Below are 27,927 nucleotides of genomic sequence, written 5' to 3' on the forward strand. Positions count from 1 at the left end.
TGTCATTCGTGATCTTCCCTTCTTGCCTTCCAGCTCTGTCTCTATCCCTTGGAGAGGAGCTTCCACACCTACTCCCCACTAAATGTCAAAGCCATCAAAAATGGCTTTCTGACCCGCAATCTAAAAAACAGGTTTTCCCGTTGCCTGGTCACAGCATCTGGGTGCCGACCATAGCACTCATCTCCCTTACTAAGCTTCCAGAGGCAGGCTCAAGAAGCCCTCCCGAGAGAAAGGATGTTTTCTCCAGACCCGGTGTGTGGGTGCGGGGCAGCCCTGCCCCACGCGAGCATCAGGCCCTAAGCAAACTTCCCAAGACAGAGTAAGAGCCAAGCTTCGCTAACTCCAGGGTTAGTTTGGCTGGGATCCGCAACCCAGGAAACCGCCCTAGGCACCTGGGCTTCCGGGTTTACGCTGCAGTCTGCAGCCATCCGCACCCGGAAAGGGGAGGAGCCTCCCGAGCAGAAAGGGGCGTGGTCTCGGCTGGTGGGCCCCACCGCAGCGGGCGGGCCGGCCGTCGCCAGTTTAAGCGCGTAGAGCCGATGATCACGTGCTAGAGGCTGGGGGCGTGGCACCAGGAAGAAGCCTCCAGGCCCTTGAGGTCGCCACCTCCCCCGCTGTCCCCTTCGCCTCTGCTGCACAGCCGGTTTCCCAGCGCCCGGCACCTCTCACTCAGCTTCACGCTGGCGGCAGCCTCTGGATCCCCCGCCGCTGCCGCGGCTCCCGCTATGGGCGAGGAGAACTACTACCTGGAGCTGTGCGAGCGGCCGGTGCACTTCGAGAAGGCGAACCCGGTCAACTGCGTCTTCTTCGATGAGGCCAACAAGCAGGTTTGGGCAGGCCCTCGCCTTGTTCCCCGCGCAGCGCCGCGCGCCCTGCCGTCACCTCACCGGTGTCCCGCGCGTCGGGGCCGGGCGCCGGGCGACCAGGCCTTGGGCCTCCCCTGCAGTGCGGGCGCGGGACCCTCATCAGGCCTTTCCTGTGGGGTGGCCGAGGGACCAGGCTCCGCTGCGGCCGGGGCTTTCGCCCCCGAAGTGACAGCTCGGGTGGACACCCCCCCGCCGCACCGACCCTGCCCCCCCCCCCCCCGGCCGCTGTGGTCATCTATTAGCAAGCGGATCTTTCCCCGGCGCCGTTTGTTGTCTCTTTGCCATCCGTTCCGTTTCAAAGATTTAGATCCTCAGGTTTTCTTTATTACCGGAATTTAAAGGTAGGGGGAGTAGGGTGGCGGATAAGCAGGGTGTGCCTAAGTGCATCCGCGGCGCCTTTGCAGAGACGGATTAAAACTTGCAGCCTCCTCGGATGTCTAGTCACTTGTGATGGAACATGATGATGTGAGACAATAGAATGTGTACATGTATGTGTAACTGGGTCACCATGCTGTACAGTAGAAAAAAAATTGTGTTGGGGAAATAACAATTAGACAAAACGAAACAAAACACAAAAAAACCCACCTTGCAGCCTCTGGACCAACCCGGTCTTGCCCAGGAATGGTAGCCTCTTTTGGTCTCTATTTCTTAAAATTCATGCCGGCACCAGACATCTGCGATTGATACGTGCCGCGCGTTAGTTTAGTTGAACCAAGGTTGGGGTGTAGCAGAAATCATCATTACAGGTAGGTATGTGTGTCTAGAGCCTTTCAAAGTTCGAACCATTAACGTTGCTGCTTTTCCCTCTCAGGTTTTTGCTGTTCGATCTGGTGGAGCTACTGGCGTGGTAGTTAAAGGCCCAGATGACAGAAACCCCATCTCATTTAGGTATCTATTGACGTTTTCAGGATATTTCTATCTGGGAACAAGATGGTGTGTTTATTTTTGTTTCTCTTTCAAAAAAAGGTTTTAAATGTTGTGCTTTGTCTTCCCTAAGAGATCTTAAGTCTGTGTGGCGGCAGGGGTGGGGGGTGGGGTGGGAACGGATGGGGGCATGGGGATGGGGGGCACACCGCTATCTTTAGGAAGAGGAAAGCAGACACCTGCAGGGCAGTCTTGGTGGCATGCCCTAGCACTTCGTATGGAGTCCTTCCCTGTTGTTTTGGGATCCAGCTACACCAATGTAAGGCACCTACTTCCTGGCACTTGAAATTAACCATGCAGGGCATTGATGTGTCTGTTTCTGGTTTCTTGACAAAGGAGGGCCTGCATTTCCTCTTTTGGCCCAGGGTCTTTCCAGAGTGTTTGGGAGGCAGAGAAGATTTCTGGGTCATTGCTTCCCATGTCATAATGTATATTAAAATCTCAGCTTCCACTAGGCTGAAGGTGGCTGGATGCCCCAGTTTATGCAAGTTGAACCAGTGTAATTATGAATAGCAGCCCCTTTCACTTTCAGCAGTATCTCAATTTGGGTGATAAACTATCTGGTCACCTTAACCCTTGTGATTACAGAAGGGGAGAAAGTACAGTGTCGGCGCTCAATTCAGTGGTGACTTCGAAAACATTTTAAATTTGGCCCATGTTAATAGGAAACAGTTTTTGAAGTAGAAAATGAATCAGGAGTTCCCGTTGTGTCGCAGTGGTTAACAAATCCGACTAGGAACCATGAGATTTCAGGTTCGATCCCTGCCCTTGCTCAGTGGGTTAACGATCCGGCATTGCCGTGAGCTGTGGTGTAGGTTGCAGACACGGCTCGGATCCTGCGTTGCTGTGGCTCTGGTGTAGGCCGGTGGCTACAGCTCCGATTCGACCCCTAGCCTGGGAACCTCCATATGCTGTGGCAGCGGCCCAAGAAATAGCAAAAAAGACAAAAAAAAAAAAAAAAAAAAGAATCAGCTTCTTCTTGGCAAACACTGATCGCAGCCCCTGTGCTAGGCGCCAGGTATGTGAAGGCCTTTAGATTGCCTGGCCCCCTTTTGGAAAACTCATACCCTTAGTGTGGGAGGCTGGTAAGCGGACACATACTGTTTACTGTGGTAGATGCTATAATCGCGATCTGTTCAGATTGTGACCTCACAGAAGACATGGACGTTTATCCTCAGGTGGCCTGGGGAGAACCACTACCCAGGAGGCTTTTTTCAAGCTTTGAGCAAGACTTGAAAGGGAGGATTCTGGGCAGAGGAGAGAGGAGGCTCCCAGATGGAGAGAAAAGGAGGCAGGCAGGCATCATGAGTTGTGGGGACCCCAAGTTCAAACCTAACTGAAGATTAGGTTTCATGCAGGGAAGGGGTGGGTGGTGCTGTGGCCATTGGCAGTGGTGGACTCAAACGTCTATATTCTGCTGTGGAATTCAGTCTTTCTCTTGTTACTGAGGATAAAGTTGGGGCGTGGCACAGAGGTCACTCTTTGGGAAGAGCACACTGTTGCAGCATTGAAGCTTGATTAGTTGGGAATCTGTCAGAGTCAGGATACTATTAAGAGACGGTTGCTGTAGTCTGAGCAGGTGCGGTGAAGACCAGCCTGAAGGCAGTGTAGATGGGCATCGACTCGGTGGTTGCTTGGGTGTGGAAAGTTGAGGCCATGATGATCCAGACTGGGGAGGCTCAGGAAGGCTTGAGCGGGGCAGGGACTCGGGGGAGATGCTAAATTTACCCTCTTTTAAAAACGTTTATTTTGAATAGCTTTATTATGTTCTAATTATCATTAACTGCATATGTTTGACATGCAATTGATGGGTTTTGACATGGGTGTCCATGAAACCATCCCCACAATCAAGACAGTGAACAACTCCTTTTCTCCAGGAGTTTCCTCTGTGACCCATCCCTTGGGTTCCCCAGGAACACCTGTTTGAGGCCTTTGTAAGACCCAGGGGGAGCCGTCCTGGGCAGTGCAGCCTGTTGGCTATTGGGCCGGAAAGAGTAGATACTTCTTTCAAAAGCGCTGCTGTACTTAAATCAAAAATAAATAAACAAATAGTTCACAGCTGCTAGCATCTCAAAAGAAAAAAAAAAGAAAGCGCTGATGTGAGGGTGATGGAGAGAGAGCAGCAGCCTGTGAAGGTTCCTGTGGGGGTATAGATTTATTTACATCTGAAAGGAGCCTCAGGTGAAAGTGAGGTCTCAATTCTTCAATCACTTGTTGCTTGCAGTTCTGTCGATTTCTCCAGCCACTTGTTGAAAAGGACTTTGTTATTTGAAAAGAGGTCTGACTGAGAGCTTCAGAAACATGGTTTGAATTTTCGACTAAGATTTGCTGCTTTCTGAATATTTAACTTGGCTTTTTTTTTCCCTCGCAAAATGATAGAAGCTAGAATGCAGTTAGGAAGTGTAAGCTCATAGCCTGTTCTTTCTTCTTAAAGGATGGAGGACAAAGGAGAAGTGAAATGCATCAAGTTTTCCTTAGAAAATAAGATATTGGCTGTTCAGAGGACCTCCAAGACCGTGGTAAGACATAGCTTTAAATATAGGGTGAAGAAATGAAATTGACCCAACATTGTAAATCAACTACACTTTAATAAAAAAAATTCAGATAAGTAAATATAGTATGAAGAAATGGACATTAGAGGTACATTTGGAAGAGAATGTGCTACAGAATATACAGTGTTAGAGGAACCATTATTTTCTTTTTCTTTCTTTCTTTAAATTTTTTTGTCATTTGACCTTTTAGGGCCATACCCACGGCATATGGAAGTCCCCAGGCTAGAGGTCTAATCGGAGTTGTTGCTGACGGCCTACGCCAGAGCCACAGCAATGCCAGACCCAAGCTGCATCTGCGCTGGATCCTTAACCCACTGAGCAAGGCCAGGGATCGAACCCACAACCTCATGGTTCCTAGTCGGCTTTGTTTCCACTACGCCACAACGGGAACTCCAGGAACCATTATTTTCCCTATCACGGAAGCTGTGGTTATGTTGTGTTGTATTTGAGCCTTTGGATTCTTGAAGATGAGAAGGACATTAGAATGGATAAATATTTATGGCCTTAGTTAGTCATTTTTGACTTGAAAATTTTCTTAAAGTAATTTCGAACATCAGGCATCTTTTGTATTGATTGATAGCACCATTGATTATGCAAAGCCTGTTTTTTGTGGCTTTGTGGTAGCCTTACCTGAGTAACTCCTTTAATTCTCTCTCTTTTTTTTTTTTTTTTTGTCTTTTTAGTGCTGTACCCTCGGCATATGGAAGTTCCCAGGCTAGGGGTAGAATTAGAGCTGCAGCTGCCGGCCTACACCACAGCCACAGCAACACCAGTTCCGAGCCACAACTGGGACCTAGGCCACAGCTCACAGCAGCGCTGGATCCTTAACCCACTGCATGAGGCCAGGGATGATCTGCAGCCTCATGGATACTGGTTGGGTTCCTTAACCTCTAAGCTGCAAGGGGAACTCCAGTTCTCTCATCTTTGAGTGCTTGGCCTCACAGAAGCAGATATTCAAAGCTGGAGCAGCTTGTTGGCATTTGAACCTTTATAAATATTCACCATTGCCATTTGCAAAGTAGAGAAAAAGCTGTTGGAAGGAGACAGAATCCTGTTTCCTCCTGTCAGTATTAATTGCTAAAAAAAAATGTGGAAAGCCGCTTGTAAAATATAGCAAGCCATTTTTCTGAAATGAACCATTTGAGGAATGAATTTTCAAAATCAGTTTCTAAACTCTAATATTTGGATTAACTCATTTTAAAAAATGGAATTGTCAGTCTGCTGCTGTTAATGGGCAGGTTGTCCAAATCAGTCTTTATTTTTCCTGTCTTTGGGTTTTTATCAGGTGTTTTTTTGTTTTTTGTTTTTTTTTTTCTTTTCTTTTTCTTTCTGATCACTTTTAAAATGTATTTGTCTTTTTTTGTTCGTTTGTTTCATTGTAGCCCAGCGTAGGGTGGCAGTGTGCTGGCCCATCCAAATTTCTCCTTGTGTGCATTTCTTTCAGGATTTTTCTAACTTTATCCCGGATAGTTCTCAGCTGGAGTACACACAGGAGTGCAAGGTAAGGGCTCTATCCTTTCTAGCTGGTGAGTGGTTGACGGGAGAGGCGGGTACTTAGTTGCAGAGGGGGAGAGTAGCTTGGTTAATTGAAAGCAGGACTTGGAAGCAGGTTGTGCTTGAACCCTGGGGCCGCTTTGACTCTGGACACTTCTTTTTAAAGCCCGTTTCTGGAGTTCCCGTCGTGGCGCGGTGGTTAACAAATCCGACTAGGAACCATGAGGTTGTGGGTTCGATCCCTGCCCTTGCTCAGTGGGTTAACGATCTGGCATTGCCATGAGCTGTGGTGTAGGTCGCAGACGCGGCTCAGATCCCGCGTTGCTGTGGCATAGGCTGGCAGCTACAGCTCTGATTCGACCCCTGGGAACCTCCATATGCCACGGGAGTGGCCCAAGAAATGGCAAAAAGATAAAAAAAAAAAAAAAAAAAATCCCGTTTCTTTGGAAGCTGGAAAGATGAATGGATGAGGTATTTAAACACGAGCCATGTCAGCACTTGGCCGTGGTGCTCCTGTCGCCCCTGCCCTTCTCCGCTGGGCTGGCATTTCTGGGTCAAACCCTGGAGTCCTTTCACAGCAGCCTCTTCTGGAGTTTCTGGAAGAGGAGTTTTTCTTCCCGTTTCCTGATGACGTTTTCTTTCCTGGATCGGTGCCCCTTCGTGTCCCTCCTCTTTCCTCCCTCCTCCCGTCCTTCCCTCCACTGGTAGAGTCTAATCCATTTTAATTAGATTTGCTGGGTCCGGTGAACCAGGCGAGAGGGGGCAGCTCAGAGGGCGTCCTGGCAGCCCGGAAACCAGCAAAGGTGCTGGTGGATGGGGCGTGGATTCTTGCATTCTTGTGATGGTTTTGCTCATTGGGGTGGCACGTGGGTTCCTCAGCAGGGGGAGGCCCTTCTGCCAAACACCCGAGCCCCCGGCAGACCTCAGGTCCTCTGTGCAGAGCCCGGGTCCTGGCCCCGCTGCCCTCAGGCTCCCAAAGCGGCTGTTCACCACGTGACTCAGGGGCGTGGCTCCAGGCCTCCAACCCCGTTTCCGGCAACTCCCACAGAGACTCTTTAGGCTTTTATACTTTCTTGCCGCCAGCTTTTATGATGTTTGACTCAGTGTCAGCTGTCCTTTGATTCCTAAGGGGAAAGGGTGATATCTGTGAGCACTGGGCGGTTCCCTTTCTGCAAAACTCAGGCCTTTCCCTCTGTCCTGTTGACAGATTCACGTGCTTTGGGGAGGTGTGACAGGTGAAAATCTAGGGACACGGTATTTAAAAGAAAGTTTCATCATAAATAATCAAAGCTGGGTAACTTTTATTGAAGAGTGATATAAGTAGCAGGGTATTCTAAGCTTTTGAAGAGAGTTATACATACATTTTTCTTATTAATTAAAAAAAGTTATTCTGTAATTCTTTTCAGACCAAGAATGCCAACATTCTAGGATTCTGCTGGACCAGTTCTACTGAAATTGTTTTCATCACAGATCAAGGAATCGAATTTTACCAGGTTCTGTATTTATCACCTACATCTGCTAGAAAAAGGTCTTTGTGTTTGGTGGCCTTTTGAATTCAGCTCAGGATAGAGATTTTGAAATTACAGCGCTTTAGTTTCTCATTTGGGTTTTTATTCTTTCTTCCTAATTGCAAGTAATATATGGCTTTTATAAAACATTAAAATGTTACCAAGAGAGATGGAAGGTAAAAGCCCCCCCATGGCCCTAGAAGTAACCATTCTGAATGGTTTTGTTCATGTTCCTTCATTTTTTCCTACATGCATGCAAACATTCATTTATTTTATTTTATAAATAAATGGTTATATTGGAGTTCCTGATGTGGTGCAGTGGGTTAAGAACCTGACTGCAGCAACTCTGGTCACTGCAGAGGTGCGGGTTTGATCCCTGGCCCCGCATGTGGGTTAAAGGATCTGGAGTTGCTGCAGCTGTGGCTCATATTCAGTCCCACGCCTGGGAACTTCCATATGTCATGGTTGTGGCCACAAAATAAACATTATTATTGTTATTATTATTTGGTCTTTTTGTCTTTTTAGGGCTGCACCCATGGCATATGGAGGTTCCCAGTCCTGGGACTGAATCGGAGTCTAATCGGAGCTGTAGCCATCAGCCTACACCACAGCCACAGCAACGCAGGATCCAAGCCAGGTCTGTGACCTCCACCACAGCTCATGGCAACGCTGGATCCTTAATCCACTGAGCGAGGCCAGAATCAAACCTGTGTCCTCATGGATGCTAGCTGGGTTCGCTAACCACTGAGCCATGACAGAAACTCCAATATAAAAATTTTTAAATGTTTATATTTACATAAACTTTGGGGGCTGGCTTTTTTTTTTTTTTTTTTTTTTTTTTGCATAGCAGTGCGTGTTTGGCATCCTTCTGTGTTTTGTTCTGTGTCATGTTCTGCTGTGTGGATGTACTACAGTTTGACCAGTTCCTGCCGATGAACATTTGGCTTGTTTTCGTGACTGCAAACACTTCTACAGTGAATTCAAGCAGTCAGCAGGCTTGTAAACATTGCTTTATACTCTTAGGTGAGGCAGTTCTCAGAAGGGAAATCACAGCCTAGGTATGAACATCTGAAAAGCTGAGCAGATATCACTAAATTTCTTCTGGAAGTTTGCATTCTCATTAGTAGTGTAGGAATCTCCATTTTCCACACCTTTGGCAGAGCTGGATGTTATTGGTCTGTAGACATTGGCCAATCTGAGAAGGGAAAGCCATTCAATTTGCATTTTTCAGTACGAGGGAGATAAGCATCTTTTCATTTGTGTATTGTCTGTTTCTGTTTCCTCTTTTGTGAACTGCCTCTTAAAAAGGATTTTTAAAAATTGTGATAAAAAGCACCTGATATGAAAGTTCCCATCTTAATCATTTTTTTTTTTTTGCTTTTTTGGGCCACACCCGTGGCATATGGAGGTTCCCAGGCTAGGGGTCTAATCAGAGCTGTAGTCACCAGCCTATACCACAGCCATAGCAACGCCAGATCAAGCCATGTCTGCAACCTACACCACAGCTCAGGGCAATGCCAGATCCTTAACCCACTGAGCGAGGCCAGGGATTGAACCCATAACCTCATGGTTCCCAGTCAGATTCGTTTCCACTGCGCCACGACGGGAACTCCCCATCTTAACCATTTTTAAGTGTACAATTCATTAGCATTAAGTATATTCACATTGTTGTGAAGCAGATCTCCAGAACTTTCTCCTCTTGGAAAACTGAAACTCTGTGCCTATTAAACAACACCTCCCTCCTTTCCCCTTTCCTGGCCCTTGGTAACCACTCTTTTACTTAGTTTTTAGGAATTTGTCTGTTTTAAGGACCTACTTCGCGTAAGTGGAATCATGCAGTTTATCTTTTTCTAATTGGCTTATGTCAGCATGATGTCCTCAAGGTTCATCCATGTTGCAGCATTTGTCAGAATTGCCCTCCTTTTTAGGGCTGAATAATATTTTAAACATACACCACTTTTTGTTTATCCACCTGTCCATTGATGGATGCTTGGATTTGCTTAACATTTTTTGGCTATTGTAAATGATGCTGCTATAAACACGGGCATGTAAGTATCCCTTTGAGATCATGCTTTCTATTCTTTTGGGTATATATACCCCAAAATGGGATCGTTGGATCATAAAGCAGTTCTTTTTTTTTTTTTTTTTTTGCTTTTTAGGGCTGCACCTGCGACATATGGAAGCTCCCAGGCTAGGGGTTGACTCAGAGCTACAGCTGCCGGCCTACACCACAGCCACAGCAACGCCAGATACGAGACCTACACCACAGCTCCCGGCAACCTCGGATCCTTAACCCACTGAGCGAGGCCAGGGATCGAACCCGCAACCTCATGGTTCCTAGTCAGATTTGTTTCCTCTGTGCCACGATGGGAAGTTCATAGCAGTTCTATTTTAATTTTTTGAGGAGTTGCTGTACTGTCTCCCACGGCAGTTATGCCATTTTCCATTCCCACCAACAGTGCACAAGGCTTCCAGTTAGTTTCTCTACATCACCACCAACAGTAGTTATTTTCTGTTTCGTGGGTAGCAGTTATCCTGAGATGTTATCTCACTGTGGTTTTGATTTGCGTTTCTTTGGTTAGTGATGTTGAGCATCTTTTCATGTTGGCCATTTGTGTATGCTCTGGACAATGTCTATTCACAGTCCTTTGCCCATTTTTTTTTTAAAATGAGTTTTATTTTTTCCATTATAGTTGGTTTACAGTATTCTATCAATTTTCTACTATCCAGTAAAATGACTCAGTCACACATACATACATACATTCTTTTTCTCACATGATCTTCCATCATGCTCCATCATAAGTGATTAGATGTACTTTACCCATTTTTTTAATCAGGTTATTTCCTTTTTGTTGAGTTGTAAGAGTTCTTCATATATTCTGGCTATGACCCCTTTATCAGATGGATGGTTTGCAAATGTTTTCTCCCATTCTGTAGGTTGATTATTTCCTTTGCACCTGCCTCTTCATCTTTTAATAAGTTTCAACTGCCTGACCTATTGAGAATGCTTCTGAGATCTCTATGTGGAGCCAGTATGGAGGGTGTTAGGTTTCTTTCAGTTGTTAACTTTGTTGTCCCATGAAAGCAGCTTAATCTAGAATGTATGAATAGGAGCTCCTGTTGTGGTTAATGAATCCGACTAGGAACCATGAGGTTGCAGGTTTGATCCCTGGCCTTGCTCAGGGGGTTAAGGATCTGGCGTTGCCGTGAGCTGTGGTGTAGGTCACAGATGTGGCTCGGATCCTGCATTGGCTGTGACATAGGCTCTGGCTTAGGCTGGCGGCTACATCTCCAGTTAAACCCCTAGCCTGGGAACCTCCATATGCTGCGGGAGTAGCCCAAGAAAAAGGCAATAATAAAAAAAAAAAAGACAATAGAATGTACAAATAGAAGAGATTCACCTGTGTGAGAAAGTGTGCGACATGAATGTCATGGTGCTTTGCAGGTAGGGCTGTCCTCCAAACTTGTCTAGTGACCGTCAGAAAGAAAGAAAAACTCTTCAAGGCCCATGCACACATAGAATTTTATACCTATCATAGCAAGGAAAGGATTGCTTGCTTTTTGGAAGGGTTCCCTGGGGCAATCATTGAAAAGTGTAGCTTTCTGTTCTCTGTAGTAGAAAAGCGTACGTTCAGGTCATGTAGATGGTCTTCAGATCTTCAAGAAATAGAGAACTCCAGCACATTTTTATCTTGTGACACCTGGATTATCGAGAGGCCTGCATCCCCCTGACCCTGACTCCCACGTCAGTTCTTCAGGGCAGTGTTCTGGGAGCGTTAATGTCTTGGGCGTTCCTTCCTGTATCAGAAGATTTAGAGTGTCTTTAAAATGTGCCTTGATTAAAAAATACTAGGTTAGTGTGCAGACTCATGAACCTGTCTGTTAGAAGAAGGGAGCCCCTCCCAGCCTCAATCAGGTGGAGATCAGGAGGGAGGCAGATGCCGCAGGCTGGGCGGTGGCTGATTTGGTGCATGTGACTCCAGGGACATGGGTGTGTTTTGACGGTTTCCATGACGAGTGAGGAGGATGCTGCTCCCCACTCTTTGGTGGATGGTGCCGGGGAATGTGGAGGCTCAGCCCGGCCCTGCAGAGAAGTGCCTGCCTGGGCCTTCACTGGATCACTGATGAGGTAGGTTCCTGCCTCTCAGAGCCTTATTTTCTCCCCTCAGGTGGGCCTAATGCTGCCCACCTCTCAGAGTGATGGCAGGGGTAAACGAACTAAGATTTGTAGGCTCTCAGCACAGGGCTGGATAAGTGGTAGCTGCGATAAATAAAAATGGTATTTTTTCCATTTGACTGGGTTTTTTCACCTACTTTTTATTTTTTTCTTCATTTACTTTTTTTTTTTTTTGTCATTTTAGGGCCACACCCAAGGCATATGGAGGTTCCCAGGCCTAGGGGTCGAATTGGGGTTGCAGCTGCCAGCCTATACCACAGCCACAGCAACGCCAGACCTGAACCGAATCTATGACCTACACCACAGCTCACGGCAATGCCAGGGATTGAACCTGCATCCTCACGAATACAAGTCAGATTCATTTCTGCCGAGTCATGACAGGAACTCCAGTTTTTTTCATTTACTTTGTCAGTCTTCAGACAGTTTACTGTTTTTATTTTTAAATTATTTAAAATTTTTATTTGAAAAATATTTATTTTTTACGGCCGCACCTGCAGCACATGCAAGTTCCCTGGCTAGGGGCTGAATCAGAGCTGCCGCTGAGGCTCACAGCAATACCAAATCCTTAACCCACTGAGCAAGGCCAGGGATCAAACCTGTATCTTCATGGGCTCTATGTTGGGTTCTTAGCCCAGTGAGCCACAATGGGAACTCCACATATTGCTGTTTTTAAATGAAGGTTCTGTTTCTTGAACTTTGCTTTAGGTATTACCAGAGAAAAGGAGCCTGAAACTCCTAAAGAGCCAGAACATCAATGTGAACTGGTACATGTACTGTCCTGAGAGTGCCGTGATCCTGCTGTCCACCACAGTGCTTGGGAACGTGCTGCAGCCCTTCTACTTCCGGGTAAAACTCAGCTTCTCTTAAAAAAAAAAAAAAATCCGGATTTGCCCCTCCTGCCTTGTTCCTCTAACTTCCTAACTGGTTCGGTAACTTCTAAGGGGCAAGTTCCTCCAACAAGTGCCTCAGCACTTCTGACCACTAGAGGGCGCCCGGTACCATCCCATCACCGCCTATCCCATCACCGCCAAGACAGAGGCTTTGGGAACAAGCCCCTGGAACCCTGGAAAGGATAGAGAGACGGAGTGCGAGTGTATCCTTAAAGACTTGAGTGCTGAAACGTAAAAGAAGTTTAATGAGCTTTTGCTAAAACTTCTTCCTCCCCCAAACAGGCTGGCACCATGTCGAAGTTGCCCAAGTTTGAGATTGAATTACCAGCTGCACCTAAATCAACTAAACTGAACCTCTCCGAGAGAGACATTGCCATGGCGACAATGTATGTCTGTCCTTTGAGGGAATTCCTTCTCGTTATTGCTTTCAGTCATATCAGTAAGAGAAGTGTGTTGTAAGCGCTCCAGGGCTGCCTGGCATCTTTTTGACATTCTTTTTTGATTTGTTTTTGTTGTTTTTGCTTTTTAGGGCCACACCTGTGGCATATGGAAGTTCCCAGGCTAGGGGTAGAATCGGAGCCACAGCTGCCAACCTATATACCACAGCCACAACAATGCCGGATCTGAGCTGTATCTGCAACCTACGCCACAGCTCACAGCAGCACCGGATCCTTTAACCCACTGAGCGAGGCCAGGGACTGAACCCATGTCCTCATGGATACTAGTTGGGTTTGTTACCACTGAGCCACGGATGGTAACTCCTCTTTTTTAATTTTATTGACTTTGTGATCTTAGGGAAGTTTTTTTCACCTTTCTCGTCTGATAAAATGAGAATATTGAACCAGTTTATTCTTTAAGTTTCTTAATTATAGAATTTTTTTTCAAATTTTTTTCAGTCTGTGAGTTGAAGTTTAGCAGAGATTGTTTTTTAGCTAAAATATACTTGTTCTAAAGAAGAATATACTTTGCATTTTACTATCTCGCAAATGTAGACCTGAATTATTTATATAGAAAGGTATATTTTCATTTGCAAATGCAGATATCTGTTTTAAAACTTATGCAAATATCAAGCATAAAGCAGAAACTGATACAAAGAACCCCCTGTATACTCATAACCCTATGCCATGCATATCAACACTTTGCTCCTAAATTACTTCTGATTCTTCTGTATCCTAAAACATTGGTTTCCAAATATTAAAAATTTTTTTTTTTTTTAAGAAGTTTGGAGTTCCTGTTGTGGCTCAGTGGGTTATGAATGTGACTAGTATCCATGAGGATGCAGGTTCAATCCCTGGCCTGGCTCAGTGGATTAAGGATTTGGTATTGCCGTGAACTGTGGTGTAGGTTGTAGATGTGGCTTGGATCTGGCATTGCTATGGCTGTGGTGTAGGCAGCAACTGTAGCTCTGATTGGACCCCTAGCCTGGGAACCTCCATATGCCACAGTGTGGCCCTAAAAAGCAAACAAACAAACAAAAAAAAAGCAAAAACGAAATTGGAGGTATCCTGGTTTAGAAAAAGAAAAAACGAGAACAGTCTTTGCAGAAGGACACCCTCCCCTTTGTCTCTTCCTTGTTCCTGGGGCAGGCCCAGCACAGTGTGAACTCCTGGGATAAAATGTGTGTGCAGGAACTGGTCACAGCTGCATTTATTAAAGAAGGCCTAACAATGGACAGTGATTCTATTTTCCTGTGTTTAAGGGATATACTCATACAAAACTTGGAAATTGCAGAAAGTTAAAAAGAAAACAGACTTAGCATATTCCTCAAGGACAGGTGTTAACAACAGGAGTTTTTTCCCCCCAGTAGCTATGGACATTCTGCATAAGTTTATGTTTTTCTTTTGCAAATATTGCAGTCAGGCTGTATTTAGTTTTTCATCCCCCCTTTTCACGTAACTTTATATAATAGGCTTTTTCTTTCTTTTTCTTTTTCTTTTTTTTTTTTTTTTTGCTTTTTAGGGCCGCACCTGCTGCATATAGAAGTTCCCAGGCTAGGGGACAAATCAGAGCTACAGTTGCCAGCCTACACCACAGCCCCAGCAATGCCAGATCTGAGCCACATCTGTAGCCTAAACCACAGCTCGAGGCAGCACTAGATCCTTAACCCACTGAGCGAGGCCAGGGATCAAACCTGCATCTTCATGGATGCGAGTGGGGTTTGTTACCACTGAGTCACAACAGGCTTTTTTTTTTAATCTTAATTGCACTTTCTTTGTAAATATATTTATTGGCTGTAGAATGTCCCATGAAGTGACTATCTAAGTAATTAATTGTGGCCTTATAACTCAGCACTAGAAGGGAGGGGTGTCAGAGGCCAGCTTGCCTCACGTCTCTCTCTTCTCTGATTAGATACGGCCAGTTGTACGTTCTCTTCCTGCGGCATCACTCTCGGACGTCTAACAGTACAGGAGCGGAGGTAGTCCTGTATCACCTACCACGGTATAGTCAATGCTTTCCTCCCTCTTTCTTCAATTTTAAAATATGAACAGAAGCTTGTTTATCAATTTTTGACCTTTCTGTTGTCCAACAGAGAAGGTGCCTGTAAAAAACTGCACATATTGAAGTTAAACCGGACGGGGAAGTTCGCGCTGAACGTCGTGGACAACCTCGTGGTTGTCCATCACCAGGACACAGAGGTAGGCCTGTGGGGGGGGTCCTGCTCGAAAGAGCTGTGGCAATTGACGAAACATTCTGAGCAAAGATAGTTCTTTTGACACTCCAAGTTTGGGTCTTGCAGGTGGACATGGGTTTGGTTTTCTAGATGGTTTAGGAAAAACAGTGATTTCCTATCAGTTGATTAGGGTAATTAAAAACTCTTCTGGGGAGTTCCCATTGTGGCTCAGTGGAAACAAACCTGACTCTTGTCTATGAGGATGCGGGTTCGATCCCTGGCCTCGCTCAGTGGGTTGAGGATCCAGCGTTGCTGTGAGCTGTGGTATAGGTCACGGACGAGGCTTGGATCCAGTGTTGCTGTGGCTGTGGGGTTGGTTAGCAGGTATAGCTCCAATTTGACTCCAAGCCTGGGAACTTCCATATGCTCTGGGTGCAGTCCTAAAAACACGTGCGCACGCGCACACACACACACACACACCACACACACACACACAGTGCCAGAAAATAACACATGTGAGGAGATTGGACTTTGAAACAATTGTTTGGTTGAATCATCTAGGCTGGGAATTCCCTGCAGAGCCGTTGTGTTATGTGAGCACGAGCTCTGTGCTTTGGGAATGTAGATGGTGGTGGTTTTGAGGCTGTGTGGCCCAAGAGAAAGAACTAGGGTGGTTCTGCTCTTTCTTTTTGGCTATACTCACAGCATGCGAAAGTTCCAGGCCAGGGATGGAACCTGAACTATAGCAGTGATGTGAGCCATAGCAGTGATAATACCAGGTCCTTAACCCGCTAGGCCACCAGGGAACTCCCTGCTTTTGCTACATCATTAGCTGGGTGTCTGGGGGAAGACAAGCCCCTTCCCTTCTTGCCTCTCAGAGTCTCATGACACTGTAGCATATGAAGACTTTATAACTTAAAGTGAAAAGATCCTCTTATGTCACTGAAGCCCCCCAGGGGAGGCAGGTCCCCCTAGGCAGGAACGTCTGTGTGCCAAGGGAAATGTACAAGGGAGCTGTCACGTTACGCAGAGTCTTCCTTAAATGAGACTCTCTGATCTGAAAGAGCAGCTGTGAGGTCAGGAGGGGCACGGATCCAAGGGGGGCTTGATCGGGCCACACAGCCTTGCCTTTCTCCCCCTCAGACGTCGGTGATATTTGATATCAAGCTGAGGGGGGAGTTTGATGGCACCGTTACCCTCCATCACCCGGTGCTTCCAGCTCGGTCGATTCAGCCCTACCAGATCCCCGCGGCAGGTAAAGGGGAGGCTCGCTGCGGGTGGATGGAGGGGGGAGCAGATACAGGGCTTTCCAGATCTGTTCGCTTTGGTAGGGGGTGAATCTGTGGTTTTTAATATGAAACATCTATTGATTCCAAAGCTAAAATTGTGTTCTGTGAAAAGCGTTTTTATGAGAGGAATGAGTCTTCACTTAGAGAAAATAGAATGATTCTCTTCTCTGAGCCTTAGAATGGAGAATTGCGGTTACCCATTGAAGCTGGATGACTCTTTTAATGGTGGAGAAGCCCTTGACATTTCTGGTTATCTGAGCTCTGTAACCCTGAGGTTAGAGGTGGCTGCTTATGGCTGTTATTTTAACCAGGGATCACTTTCCTTATCTTCTTGACATTCTGTGTCGTAAATGCTGCCTTCTCTCCCGACATAGTAAGTGCTTAAGGCTGTGGTTCTGAGGTTATTCTGAACCGGTCCTCCCACCCAAGGAGGTGGCAGGAGGAAGTCAGAGAGGAGACAAGGTCAAGATTTCAGAAGGAGAGAAAGAAACCATTTGGTTTCTTTTGCTTTATCCCAGGATAATTGATTTCAAAGTAGAACTCAAATAATACTTTTTTTTTTTTTTTTTAAAGGAGATTGGAGTCTAGAGTAAGCTAGTTGAAGTTTCAGTGTGTAGGAATTCCCATGATGGCTCAGCAGAAAGGAATCTGACTAGTATCCCTGAGGATGCGGGTTCAATCCCTGGCCTTGCTCAGTGGGTCCAGGATCCGGTGTTGCTGGGGGCTGTGGTGTAGGTCACAGATGAGGCTTGGATCTGGCATTGCCATGGTTTGGTGTAGGCCGGCAGCTGTAGCTCTGATGCGACCCCTAGCCTGGGAACCTTCATATGCCACAGGTGTGGCCCTAAAAGCCAAAAAAAAAAAAAAAAAAAAAAAAAAGGAAAGTCTGTGTAAACCATAATCAGAAGGTATACCTTTTTTTTTTTTTTTTTTTTTTGCTTTTTAGGGCCAAACCCACGGCATGTGGAAGTTCCCAGGCTAGGGGTCTAATTGGAGCTACAGCTGCTGGCCTACACCACAGCCACAGCAACGCCAGAACCAAGCTGCATCTGTGACCTACACCACAGCTCAAGGCAACGCTGGATCCTTGACCCACTGAGCGAGGCCAGGGATCGAACCTGCAAACTCGTGGTGCCTAGTTGGATTCATTTCTGCTGTGCCACGATGGGAACTCCAGAAGGTATACGTTTGAAATTCTGAGAGAAGTGTTTCCTCCCCTTCCCTCCCGCCACACCTGAGGCATTTGGAGGTTCCCAGGCTAGGGGTTTAATCAGACCTGTAGCTGCCAACCTATATACCACAGCCACAGCAGTGCTGGATCCAAGCCGCGTCTGCAACCTACACCACAGCTCATGGCAATGCCGGATCCTTAACCCACTGAGTGAGGCCAGGGATTGAACCTGCAACCACATGGTTCCAGGTTGAATTCATTTCTGCTGCACCACAATGGGAACTACTTTCTTTTTTAAAGACATCACAACTTAATTTTACATTGTCTTGGGCCACATCTGTGGTATGTGGAAGTTCTCGGCCCAGGGATCGAACCCATGCCCAAGCCACTGCAGTGACAGCCCTGGATCCTTAACCCACTGAGCCACAGGAGAACTCTGGGAGGAGTGTTTTGTTAAGAAGCACACCCATCAGACAGCTTTGGTGGGTCGGCCTTGCCTGCACTCAGGATGTCCCCGTCCCTGTCCATGTCCCAGGGAATAAGCGAATCAGGCCTTGGCTCATAGTTTAGCCTGCCCACCCAGTCTTGTCATCGGATCAGCCAGAAGCTGAGCAGAGTTTGAGAATAAGCTGCAGTTGACCCTCGAACAGTGGGGGCTAATCTGCATATAATTTGTGGTCTGCCCTCTGTATCCAAGCTTCCATGTCCAGGAGGTCAGCCAACCACAGATCGTGTAGTTCTGTGGTTTTTACTACCGAAAGATATTCCTGTATGAGTGGATCTGTGTAGTTCAAACCCACCTTGTTTCAGCCTCAGCTGTAGTTCTCATGTTTGATGAGGTCTCTTGGCTGCCTCTGTTCTTTCTAGCCTCTTCCTTTTCCCACATAGTGATGTTAATATTAAAAGAATAGATTGTGTCAAATGATTGGCTTATGTCTGCCGGCCACTAAGCATGAAGGTAACGGCCGGTGAATTGGGGGAAAAACAGCTCTAAACATTGCAAACTCTCGGCTGTCTTCCAGTTGTTTGGGACCCATTGGAAGGCAGTCAGGTTCTGATTGGCTGGCTGGTCAAAATAAACCCAAAAGTTAATAAGAATTCAAGGGTCATATAACTCTGGGCTTCTAGAGAGTGAGTCGGCAAAGGTTTTGGGGGGTTAATGACTTTTGTTTTTCCTACTGAACTGTGAGCCCCTTGTAGGCTTCTAGCATCTTTGCATCTTGTCCACCTGTGCTGTCACAGGTATGCCATCAGGAAGAGCTTGTTGGGCTCTTTTGAAAGATGAGACCCGCAGCTTTGGAAAGAGCCAGCCACCCTCATTTCTCCTTCTGGTTTTGGTCTCTTCCAACAGTGGCTCTCCATCTGCCTACACATTAGGATCTCCTGGCGGTGGGGGTGGGGGTGGGGGTGGGGGCTTTCAAAACCAAAGCCACCTGAGAGCATAAGTCCACGTGATGGGCAGCCAGGATCAAGGCCCACGTGTAAGATCTTCACTCACAGGTTCCAAATGCAGGTGTTCTTTGCCTTTGCTTGTCTGACCTGGACCTGTCCTCTATTCAGGGGTCTGTTCAAAATTCCCCACCTTTTCTTTTTGGAGTTCCTGGGCCAGGGATCAGATCTGAACCAGAGTTGACTTGAGCCACAGCTGCAGTAACCCTGGATCCTTAACCCACTGTGCCGGGCCGGGGATTGAACCTGTATCCCAGTGCTCCCCAAATGCTGCCGATAATCCCATTGCACCGCAGCGGGAACTCCAAAAAGTCCCTCCTTTTCTAACCAGCAAGTTAAAACCTATCTCCCGGAGTTCTCGTTGTGGTGCAGTGGAAATGAATCTGACTAGGAACCATGAGGTTGCGGGTTCAGTCCCTGGCCTCGCTCAGTGGGTTAAGGACCCGGCATTGCCATGAGCTGTGGTGTAGGTTGCAGATGCGGCTCGGATCCTGCATTGCTGTGGCTGTGACATAGGCTGACAGCTGCAGCTCCAATTGGACCCCTAACCCGGGAACCTCCATTTGCCTTGGGTGAGGCCCTAAAAAGCAAAAAAACCTATCTCCCTAGTGTATCTGGGTACCTGGAACAGAACTAGGGATAGTGGTGTTTAGTTTGCAGGCTGTTTCTCAAGTTCACTAAGCTCCGTCCTCCCCATCCCCCACATGAGCAGTGTCAGTGGTTGTTCTGAGTCCCTGTCACTTGAGGATTTGGGGGTCTGTTTCCCAGATGAGATCTCTGCCTGGACCTACTCTGAGCAGTGGAGAATTGAGCTAATTATTTAGATAATTAAACCACAAGATACCTTTATTTGGAATAGTTTCAGTGAATCATCTTGAGTATGTGATTCTGAATCACCCAGGTAAACTTCTCACTTCTTTAATGCATGTGTGTGAACGAGGGGGAGTCATTTGGTTATTAAGAAAGAAAATGCTGTGAATGGAGCCTTGACTGCTTTCCCCTTTTTGGCAACATGTGTTCATGGGTTGTTCTTGACGCCCCCTTCCTCCTTGTAGGTGTGTTATCAGTGGGATGTGACAGTTCATTTCTTATTTAACTACAGTCGAATGAACGTTTACTGAAGGCTTTAGAGAGACTAGTGTGACATTTCCATCCCAGCGTTGGCAGCGCTTTCTGGCTGCGTCGCCAGCCCTCGAACACGTGTCTTCTCCGTTTGTAGGTCCTGCTCCCGTGACCAGCCAGTCCCCCGTCCCGTGTAAACTTTGTATCCTTTCCAGAGGCATTGGCTGGCGGGGGCAGGGGACCACTGTCAACCCCTGCTTCTGCTGGGGTCTAAGGGTGGTCCCAGCCCCCACCCCCATACCGGGTCAGGGCCAGGCACCGGGATGGGCCTCAGCAAACGGGGCGGGGAGTGTGCGGATCGGAACTGGGTTCGCCTTCTGTTTGCCTCTCTTGCCGGTTTAGAATTTCCTATAACGTGTAGATTCTTCGTCCTGGATTGTATTTCAACCTGACATCATCATCAGCGCCAGCCAAGGTGGGTCAGGGACTCGTCCTCTTAGAAGGCCGTGCACCCTCAAGGGGTGCAGCTTGGGGCCCGCCCCGGGAGGGTGGAGAAGGGGACCCCTCGGATCATTTCCAGGGGCACCTTCAGTTCCCTCATGGAGAATTCCCAGTTGCGAAAGGCACTGCTGGCCTCCCCAGCAGTTTGGGTGTCAGGAAACTCGTGGGCTGGTGGACTGATGAGTTCTGGGGTTCCTTTGGGAGCCTCAGGAGTTCCCTTTTGATGGTGAGCCAGTGCCAGAGCACCTGGGGCTCAGGACCGGAGTCAATGCCCACGTGGACCTTTTCCTCCCTTCAGGGTTAAAGGGGGTCAGGTGTGGGGGAGGCGCGGCTCAAAGCTCGTGGCCCCAGGTTTAGTAGCGCCTCTGTTGAGGACGTGCAGGGTCACGAGTTTGGCTGCCAGGCCTGCTGATGCCAGGCGTGTCCTGACCTCCGCTGCCGCCACCTGCGCTCTGGTTAGTGGGAAGTGGCCAGGACTGTGTTTGTGGCAGTTCCCCCATGAGCCACCTTTGGGGCTTTCCTTCTGGTTCACGTCACACTGTTTGCCACCCCTCGATCCAGGTTACCTCTGGAACCTGCAGGTGAAACTTCAGCCCATAGTGAACCTCTTGCCAGATAAAGGAAGACTCATGGACTTCCTCCTGCAGAGGAGGGACTGCAAGATGGTTATTCTGTCTGTGTGTGCGCAGAGTAAGTGGGTGGGATCTCTCCTGTGCTGCCCACTGGGACATCGGCCACGTTATTATCTTGTCTGCAGCTTCAGTCGTCATTCGAAGGGGGGGTCATTGAACCCCTGGGAAAGGCTCTTAAGTATGAAAACGACTTGTAGAGACCTGGGTGGAAAAGACTAACACAGACCTAAACGTGGGCATGTGTGAGGGTAGAGCCCCCCCCGCCCGCGCTGCCCCCTGCAGCTTGAAAACAGAATCCAGGTCACTCGTGACATTTATATTGATGAGACCTTCTGACGCATCCACAGCTGCTTTAGTAAGTAACCAGTAAGGGCCGGTGAGCACCTTCTAGGCCCCATGTCCCCCAGCACCCGGCGCCCCTTGGGGATGCGTCCCTTCTCTCACAGCACCGTGCTGGAGTTCTGACCTTGACGCCCAGTTGGCCGACCTGGGTGAACCTTGCCTCCTTCCAGTGTTGACCGAGTCTGACAGAGCCACGCTGCCTGTGATAGCCACTGTTTTTGACAAACTCAACCAGGAGTATAAAAAGTACCTGGACGCTGAGCAGAGTTACACGATGGTAAGTGGCATGTCCTGTGATGAGGGGCTTCACCCCACTTGCCAGGGGTGTTTCCTATGTGATGATAATGCAGGATTCTGGGGGAATGACACCACTGAGGTTCGCTGTGTGCCAGAGGGCAAGGTGGCCGTAGTGGGCCAGCAGTAAATTCAGAGTCCCTACCACCCATTAGCTTGAGGCTCAATGTCACTTAATGCCGTCATATTCTTTTTTCTAGTCTTTTATTTATTTTTTGTTAAAGTATAGTTGATTCACAGTGTTAATGCCAATTTCTGCTCTTCAACAAAGTGACTCAGTCATATGTGTATATATATATTCTTTTTTAAATATTATTTTACATCATGTTCTGTCCCAAGAGATTGGATATAGTTCCCTGTGCTATACAGTAGGACCTCATTGCTTATCCATTCTAAATGTAATAGTTAGGAGTTCCCATTGTGGCAAGTGGATTACGAACCTGATACAGTCCTGTGAGGATGCAGCTTCATTCTCTGGCCTTCCTCAGAGGGTGAAGCATCTGGTGTTGCCACAAGCTGGTGCGTAGGTCACAGATGTGGCTCGGATCTGGTGTTGCTGTGGCTGTGGTGTAGGCCGGCAGCTGCAGCTCCAGTTTGACCCCTAGCCCAGGAACTTCCTTATGGTGCAGGTGTAGCCATAAAATAAAGAAGTAATGGTTTTCATCTACTAACCCCAAACCCGCAGTCCACCCCCTCCCTCCCCTCAGCAACCGCAAGTCTGTTCTCTGTCTCTGCCTTGTAGATAGGTTCATCTGTGCCATATTGTAGACTCCACATATAAGTGAAGTCTTTTTCTGACTTGACTTCACTCAGTATGAGAATCTCTGGTTACACCCACATCTTATTCTATTTTGTCTTTAATCTGTTTGATCTTGTACGTAGGTAGATCCTTGGTCTGTCTTTATTTTATGGATAAGAAAATCAGTCTCCATTTGCAATATTTCCTATATCTTTCTGATCCAGAGCCTATACTTGTAAATCAGAAATATAATCACATTTTGCCATGCCTTCTTCCTTTTCTTTTGGAGGTAGTAGCTCTAAAAATAAGACTTTCCTGGCATTTGCTCAGGATCCCCTTAGGATGTGATGATTAAATATGAACCCAGTGTAGGCTCAAGTGTTTGTCGCAAAGGGCTGGTCAAAAGGAACATGCTTCTTAGCAGGTTCTGCTGTACTGTTTTGTATTGTATCTTTTGAAGCTGGAAAGAAAAGTTCAGGACAAGTGGGATGAATTACTTTACTCCAAGGATCTGAGTAGTCCGAAGGCTAAAAACACAAGTGGTTTTAAACAAGAACAAAAAAGCCAGAACTCCCCTCCCTTTTCGGCTACTCAAGGACATCGGGGCTGATGCAGGCTGCTTGCAGGCCACCTCGGGGCACGTGTGTTCCTGTCCCGTCAGACACGTGGGGGGGGGGGCAAGCTCTTCCAGAGCTGTCTCGTTCTTCCTGCTGGTGTCCTGGGCTGGGAGGCAGGTCTGGTCCTGAAGGGCAGCTTCAGGGTGTCCCTCCTCTGTGGCTCTCAGGCCATGTAAACCCTTGCAAGTAAAGAGTGGGGTCCACCAGCAGCACCACCAGACACTTGGAGCTTCCTGGAAATGCAGGTTCTCAGGCACCCCTCCCCCCCAACCTTAGAAATTCTGTTAACGAAGTTGGGTGAGGTATCAAGACCTCCTCACAGAGCTTTCCTATTCAGTAGAGGAGCCTCGCTTACCAGTTAAAAATCCACAGATGCTCATCACACGAGGTGTTCACTCACTGTAGGATCTGGGCTTCATGAAACAGATGCTGTAGCCATTTCATTTTTATTAGAAAACAAATGCCAGCTAGTTTGTGATTAAGAAAAGTAGGAAGATGCTCTATAGTCCAAGGAACTATAACCCAGTCACTTGTGTTGGAACATGATGGAAAATATTATGAGAATAAGAATGTATAACTGGATCACTTTGCTGTACAGGAGAAATTGAAAGAACACTGTAAATCAACTATAATAAATTTTTTTTTAAAAAGGAAGAACTTTAAGAATTAAAAAGTCTTGAGAAAACTATGACTTACACTTTTTAATTCCAACTGTGAACACGGTGTGTTTTGCTTTTTTAGGGCTGCACTCACGGCATATGGAGGTACCCAGGCTAGGATTGAATAGGAGCCACAGCTGCCAGCCTACACCACAGCCACAGCAACGCAGGATCCAAGCCAGGTCTGCAACCCATACCACAGCTCCTGGCAACCCCGGATCCTTAACCCACTGAGCGAGGCCAGGGATCGAACCTGCAACCTCATGGTTCCTAGTCGGATTTGTTTCTGCTGCGCCACAATGGGAACTCCTGCTGGTGTATTTTTAAGATGACTAGTTCTGACCTCCTGAACCCCTCCCCTGCCAGTACAGGAAGGAATTTTGTCCAAATAGTGAAATAAGTGTCATCCTCACAGCACCTAGGAACTCAGTCCTTTGGGGTTACCTGCAAACACACTGTGACCCCGAAGCTGACTGAGATGGAGCTTGGCTTTACCGTTTAGGCCATGGAAGCCGGGCAGAGCCGCAGCAGCCCGCTCCTCAGGAGGCCGGTGCGGACCCAGGCGGTGGTGGACCAGTCTGACATGTACACCCACGTCCTGTCAGCGTTCACGGAGAAGAAGGTGGGCAGGCCCACCCCCCCATGTGGACTGAATGTTTCCCCAGAGAGAGATCTTATTTGAAGGGAATTGGGGAAAATGAGTCGAACTTGGAACGGGGTTAGAGTGACCGGGTTATCTGGGTGAAGACCAAATGCACATGGCATCTGCTACTCAGGTGTAAACCTGATCAGGAGGGTTCTGGTCAGATTTGTGCAGAACCAGCCAAGAGCCACCCTGGAACCTGGAACCTGGGGATGTGGTAGGGGTGGGGGATGAACAAGCAGTGACACTTAACCACCTCTGCAACCGTTTGTCACCATTTTTCCCTGTAGGAGACGCCTCATAAGTTTGTGGTAGCTGTGCTCATGGAGTACATCCGCTCTCTGAACCAGTTTCAGATCACAGTGCAGGTACTTTCAAATCAGCACCTGTGGGCCGGAACTGGCGGAGCAGGGGCTGCTTATTAGAAGTACTGGCAGCAGCTTAACAGAGATGACGGTCGCTCATGCCACCAGGGTCTGCACGCCTGATTTAGCCCCGGATTGACCTTCCTGATGTGACCTCGTGCTCTTAGGTGGAGTCAAACCCACTTCTTAGTAATGGAAACTCACCCATGCATTAGAACAGCCTGGTCCTAGATGCAGCTTGGATCCCCTGTTACTATGGCTGCAGCTCCGATTCAACCCCTAGCCTGGGAAACTTCTCTATGCTACAGGTGGGGGGTCTAAAGAAAAATTTTAAGTTCCCCTTGTGGCTCAGTGGTTATGAATCCAACTAGTATCATGAAGATGAAGGTTAATTCTGACCTGGCTCAGTGGGTTAAGGATCCGGTGTTGCCAGGAGCTGTGGTGTAGGTTGCAGACCCGGATCGGATCTGGCATTGCTGTGGCTCTGGAGTAGGCCGGTGGCTACAGCTCAGATTGGATCCCTAGCTTGGGAACCTCCATATGCCATGGGTGTGGCCCTAAAAAGACAAGAAGAAAAAAAAGAAAAAAAAAAAAAGCTCATCCCCATCCTCACAAACCGAGCCCCTCGTCTGTCTAGTTGAGGGCCTTGGCAACCATCTCTCCCTCTGTGTCTCAGCATTACCTACACGAGCTTGTCATCAAGACGCTGGTCCAGCACAACCTCTTCTACACGCTGCACCAGTTCCTGCAGTACCACGTCCTCAGCGACTCGAAGCCTCTGGCGAGTACCACCTGTTGCTTACTTTTGTGACTTCAAGTTTGACCTTCCAACATATTACGGGAATCTAATCTGAAAGTGTCTTTCAGGCTTGCCTGCTGTTGTCCCTGGAGAGCTTTTACCCCCCTGCTCACCAGCTGTCCCTGGATATGCTGAAGGTAACACTGATACCTCTGCGTCTTAAACCAAGGAGATAGCTCTTCCTGTTGCCTGCACTGACCTGGATTTCTCTTTCTCCCTCACTTCAGCGCCTCTCCACAGCAAACGATGAAATAGTAGAAGTTCTCCTTTCCAAACACCAAGTGTTAGCTGCCTTAAGGTTTATCCGGGGCATCGGTGGCCATGACAACATTTCTGCCCGCAAATTTTTAGATGCCGCAAAGCAGACTGAAGACCACATGCTTTTCTACACTATATTCCGCTTCTTTGAGCAGCGAAACCAGCGTTTGCGAGGGAACCCTGGTTTCACCCCAGGTGAGGCTCCCACTGCAGGGGAAGAACTCAGGCAACCAAAGGCTCCAACAGCAACGGGAGCGCACTGGCACCTGTGTGGGTGGAGGGTGGGGCCCGAGAAGCCTTTCTGTTTGGAGAATCCTTGGGTTCGTTTTTAAACAACATCTTTTACCAGCCCACGTCATCGTCAGCCTGTTGTTACTGGTAGCAAGTGGATTCCGGGTGCTGATGGCATCTAAGTTCTGTTCTGTGCCGGGGCCAGGGTGTGTGTGTGGGGGGATGGGCGGGTGTGGTCCAGGCCCAGCCCTGACATCTATCTGGTGCTGGAATGTCCCTTTTTGAAGAACTGGAACAGGGCAGGAAATGGCTCCTGAGGGCTGTCACTGACCTGGGGCTCGGTGGCCAGAAACGATGGCCAATCACCCTCATCTCCCCAGTTATGAAACCTAAAGCACCCTCTTCCTCAGGAGGGGGAAGGAGGCTCCGCCTGTCTCAGGGCTCCCAGCTGCTCAAGCTCAGCTGGTGCAGTGAGAGGGCGCCGATCACCACGCTTCTCTGCCATCTCTTGGAGGAGACCGCGGTTTGTTGGGGGCAGTGCAGGTCAAGCAGTAAAGGCATGAGCTACAAAGAGACAGGACAACTGAAACGTTTAGGAAAACCAAGGGTTTTATGAAAGAAAAATAAGTTAAAACCCAGTATCCACGTCTGCGAGCTGCAAAGGGTTCATTCTCTTGTTTTCCTCCGTTCTTGGCTAACAGATGACATCTGTATTTTCCTTGACAGGAGAACACTGTGAAGAACATGTTGCATTTTTCAAACAAGTTTTTGGAGACCAAGCTCTGATGAGGCCTGCGACGTTCTGAGGTCATTTGCTAGTTGTTTTATATATATATATATAAAATGTGTACAAAGTTAATTTATTGCATTAATAAAGCTCTTTAAACTACAAAATGTTGTAATAAAGTATATCTACGACACCCTCGAATGTTACTAAAAATACGGTGTAGAACTGGTGATGGCTTACTCCTAAAAAAGGAGAGACATTGCATTGATTGGCCTTTAGAAAGTGTCAGTGAGCAGACGGCGGCCTTCCTCGCGTCCCTTCCGCTTGCCCGAGAACCAGGCCCCGCTGATGGAGAACCGGCAACCGCTCCAGTGCCCTGGGGCTGCCTCCGGGTTCAGTAATACTGCTTCACAAGTCAGAGTGTGCGTTCCTGAGTTTAAAAGCGCCGTGGCCGAAGCTGCTGCTGTTAAAGAGCCGGATGGCTGCTCACAGCCAGGGTTCAGCTGAGCCTTGACAACACAGCTACTGTCCAGTGGTAAATGGACCAACCCGCAGACAAGTCTCCAAAGCCTGGGAGGGGCTAGAAATTGAGGAGCTGTTCTCGCTCTGTACCTTTGTAGTGCTCTTGAGTGGCCAGACTTTTGGCTTTATTTATCGATGGTCCTGTGAGGGATAAAAAGAATGAACTTTGGGATCATTGCTTTCAGAGGAAAGGAGATGGTCTTTACTGCAAGAGAACTTCCTATTCTCCAGAGATTAAGAAAATGAGGCGTTTGGGTTTTTAATGTATTTTTCAATGCTTCAACTTGGTCATAAAGCTATAAATCAAGCAGATCAGGGCTGTTCTTTTAACTACAGGTCTTGATAGATACTGAAGTAAAAAGATCCTAAGTAGAGCTCCAAATTAGAGATGAAGCACAGAGGCAGCATTTTGCTCCAGGATAAAAGCAGTTTTCGGGTACTGCTGGGTGGCCGCGGCAGGGGCTGCTGTTCCACTGTCAGTGGGAGGGACCCTGGGCCACAGACAAACTCACTCCCAGTCCGATGACATCGAGCCTCCCAAAAAAGCATCAGCGGTTTCCTAATGAAGCAGTCTGGACAATCACGAAGCCCTAGCAATGTATTTC

At 47.7% G+C, this 27,927-nt stretch overlaps 2 protein-coding genes across 4 annotated transcripts in view; one reads left to right on the forward strand and one right to left on the reverse strand.

Moving 5' to 3' along the window:
- C6H18orf8 (chromosome 6 C18orf8 homolog) lies at positions 555-26,967 on the forward strand. 3 transcript variants are annotated; one of them, XM_021096180.1, is made up of 20 exons: positions 555-827; positions 1,678-1,754; positions 4,225-4,309; positions 5,787-5,843; positions 7,243-7,329; positions 12,227-12,367; positions 12,694-12,797; positions 14,761-14,850; positions 14,942-15,047; positions 16,166-16,277; positions 20,151-20,195; positions 20,415-20,468; positions 21,056-21,184; positions 21,639-21,745; positions 24,280-24,399; positions 24,711-24,788; positions 25,462-25,566; positions 25,653-25,721; positions 25,812-26,037; positions 26,800-26,967. In XM_021096180.1, the coding sequence occupies exons 1-20, from the start codon at positions 726-728 to the stop codon at positions 26,877-26,879; spliced, it is 1,974 nt and encodes a 657-aa protein (XP_020951839.1). In that variant the 5' UTR covers positions 555-725; the 3' UTR covers positions 26,880-26,967. The 3 variants fall into 3 exon arrangements, with proteins under 3 accessions (XP_020951839.1, XP_020951840.1, XP_020951841.1); XM_021096181.1 differs by lacking the exons at positions 24,280-24,399; positions 24,711-24,788; XM_021096182.1 differs by lacking the exons at positions 555-827; positions 1,678-1,754; positions 4,225-4,309; positions 5,787-5,843; positions 7,243-7,329 and adding an exon at positions 10,644-11,473.
- NPC1 (NPC intracellular cholesterol transporter 1) overlaps positions 26,918-27,927 on the reverse strand; it is a 47,361-nt gene continuing 46,351 nt past the window's right edge. The window contains 1 exon segment of the mRNA NM_214322.1: positions 26,918-27,463. Within this exon segment, the coding sequence (NP_999487.1) occupies positions 27,381-27,463 (83 nt within the window). The 3' untranslated portion in view covers positions 26,918-27,380.

Source organism: Sus scrofa, chromosome 6 (assembly GCF_000003025.6).
Source record: "Sus scrofa isolate TJ Tabasco breed Duroc chromosome 6, Sscrofa11.1, whole genome shotgun sequence".
Taxonomy (NCBI): Eukaryota; Metazoa; Chordata; class Mammalia; order Artiodactyla; family Suidae; genus Sus; species Sus scrofa.

Bases quoted from the DNA above. Each gene is read 5' to 3' on its own strand.
- C6H18orf8 (XM_021096180.1), top strand. From the start codon at position 726: ATGGGCGAGGAGAACTACTACCTGGAGCTGTGCGAGCGGCCGGTGCAC. The intron at 1,755-4,224 runs GTATCTATTGAC...TTCTTCTTAAAG, and splicing joins AGAAACCCCATCTCATTTAG to GATGGAGGACAAAGGAGAAG. The intron at 12,368-12,693 runs GTAAAACTCAGC...TCCCCCAAACAG, and splicing joins TGCAGCCCTTCTACTTCCGG to GCTGGCACCATGTCGAAGTT.